Source organism: Pteropus vampyrus, unplaced genomic scaffold (genome assembly GCF_000151845.1).
Source record: "Pteropus vampyrus isolate Shadow unplaced genomic scaffold, Pvam_2.0 Scaffold53, whole genome shotgun sequence".
NCBI lineage: Eukaryota > Metazoa > Chordata > Mammalia > Chiroptera > Pteropodidae > Pteropus > Pteropus vampyrus.
In genome coordinates, this window is record NW_011888834.1 from 5,705,951 (window position 1) to 5,708,524 (window position 2,574).

At 42.4% G+C, this 2,574-nt stretch overlaps 1 protein-coding gene across 1 annotated transcript in view; it reads left to right on the top strand.

The window, feature by feature from the left end:
• Window positions 1–2,574, top strand: part of DOCK5 (dedicator of cytokinesis 5) — a 166,112-nt gene that overhangs the window by 61,581 nt on the left and 101,957 nt on the right. Inside the window, exons 8-9 of the mRNA XM_011360348.2 lie at window positions 41–198; window positions 1,307–1,388. Coding sequence (XP_011358650.1) covers window positions 41–198; window positions 1,307–1,388 — 240 coding nt within the window. The remainder of the gene's footprint in view (window positions 1–40; window positions 199–1,306; window positions 1,389–2,574) is intronic.

Genomic DNA, 2,574 nt, shown 5'->3' on the forward strand with positions numbered 1-2,574 from the left:
TGAAACCGAGATGCTTTTCTTTCTTTTGCTCTGTGTTCAGTCGATCATGCAGAACCTGGACTTGCGGGGCCAGTCCATTTTCAGTGCTGTTCATACCTACGGCCTCTACGTGAACTTCAAGAACTTCGTCTGCAACATCGGGGAAGACGCGGAGCTGTTCATGGCCCTCTATGACCCGGACCAGTCTACTTTCATCAGGTAAAGACCCAGGTCATCTGCTATCAACCTTGCAGAAATTCTCAGCCTTCTCCTACTCGCTTCCTGAGGAGGTTTTTGCTAGGTTTTGAGAGAAGTTAGAAAAGGGGGAGGATTTCTACGCAAGAGAAAAAAAAAAATGCTTTGGGCAACCAAGCCTTTTATCTGGCTGTTGAAACAGTGCAGTAACCATTCGTGTACTCTCTGGGTCTTAGAAGTCACATAAAACGCATCAGAACATGGAGATGGGAACAGAGAATTCAAAAGACTGCAGATGAGAGCTGAGGGAGGAATGAGTCAGTGGAGCACCGGGGCTGTTGAGGGCAGTGAAACTATTCAGTGTGATACTGTAATAGTGGATACACGTCATTATATACTTGTCAGAACCCATAGAATGTGCAACACCAAGAGTGAACCCTCATGTAAACTATGGACTTTGGGTGATAATGACATGTCAGTGTAGGTTCATCAGTTGTAACAAATGTACCACCCCGGTGGGGATGTTTATAAGCAGGGAGACTTTGTGTGTTGGGGGCAGGGGTACATGGGAAGTCTCTGTACTTTCTGCTCAACTGTGCTGTGAGCCTAAAACTGCTCTAAAAAATGATAAAAATGATAAAAGTCTTTGCTGAACCCTATAGTGGCATTACTCCTGAGAAGCTAAGAAAACAGATTTATTTTTGAGACGATGGTTAAAAGTAATTACCGACAAATGGTTTATTTCTAAACTAGAGATTGCATTTGAGTGTGATGATGTGGATTCCAGGGGATGGATTTAGAATGATTATTATAAAATTATATTCTTGATTCAGCAAAGCTGAAACTTTTAGACAAAGAATTAGAGATGGAAAAAAGACCCCAGACAGAAACGGGTAGACTCAGCGTCTGTGCCTGTCTTGAGGAGTATTCGTCACGGGTCCATCCTAGGTGTGCCTCCTGGAGCTTGGCACACATCTCCAAAACCAGGGGACCAGAGAGTATTCGTTAGTGTGCTATCTGATGAATTTAACTGAGCTTTTCTGGGCCTTTCTTTTGCCCTTTAAGTCTATACTGTGGGCAGTTTCATTCCCAATTAGCCCCTCATTAACAATCATTTTTTACCCTTCACCAGTGAGAATTATCTAATTCGTTGGGGCAGTAACGGGATGCCCAAGGAAATCGAGAAGCTTAATAACCTCCAAGCGGTCTTCACTGTAAGTCCTACCTTATGTTTAATCATTTTCTTTGTTTATGGTATCAGTGGATGCACAGAATAAGTATATATATATGGGAAACATACAAAGTGAAATGATAGAAATAAAAATCTTCCTAATACCCCTAGCAGGAATAGCCCACTCATTTTTTTCAACAAATATTTGTCGAGCACCTCTTAGATGCCAGGCACTGATGTGGGCCCTGAACACAGAAAAAAAATCCCTGTGCTCAAGGAGCTTTTGTCCAAATGGGAAAGACAGTAATAAACAGTAATCAAATAAATGAGTAAATTGTGTAGAATGTTAGAAATTATAAGTGCTTTGGGGAGATTGGGAGTTTCAGGGTTGGGGGAGGATTGCTGTTTAAATAGGTGGGTCAGGGCAGAACTCTGTGGGATGGAGCCTTTTGAGCAAGAACTTGAAGTTGATGAGAGAGTGAGGTACGCAGTTAAGGGGAAGAGCATTTCAGAATGAGGTTACAGTTCAGCACAGACAGGATCTAGACTTTTTTGTTTGCATTTAGTGCCCCGGCCTTCCCCTCCCCCGCATTTCTTTCCAAGGTAGGAGGAGTGCTGCTATGTATAAATCAACAGCGAGGAAGTTTGTTCGGTTAGAGCTTGGGGCATGGTGACTCGCTTTCTCTTGGGCTAAGAATTTTCTTGGGGTTCTCTCGCTTTTTTATGACATCAGTGCTTGAAGTGCCTTAGAGCTGCTGCCACCTGCACAGAGAAGCCTGGATGAGTAGGTTTCCCCAGCTTCACTAGATCTAAAAGAGATCCTTCCTTCCTTTCCTCTATTTTCCCTTAAGCACATCCATGTTTTATCTCCATGAACTCTTATCATTCTTATAGTGAAGAAAGCAAAGTCTAAGATAGAGTTCCAAATGAAGTGATAGGAAGGAGTAATGGTCCTGGTACAGGCTCATTCATTCATTCATTCATTCATTTCGCCTTATTCGTTCCTTTGATTAACATCCCACCCCTGGGACAACCGGGACTGATGACTATCCCTGCACTGACCCATCTATGTCTTCACCACATGACAGAAGTAGAAAAAAAGCTCTTTAGAACTCTTCCCAAAACCTCCCCCAACACACAGAGTATTTCCTCATTTCTGAGATGTGTGATTTTTTTTCCTAAAGTCAAAAGGCAATTATCAGCCGATGTGTACATTAAAAAAAAAAAAA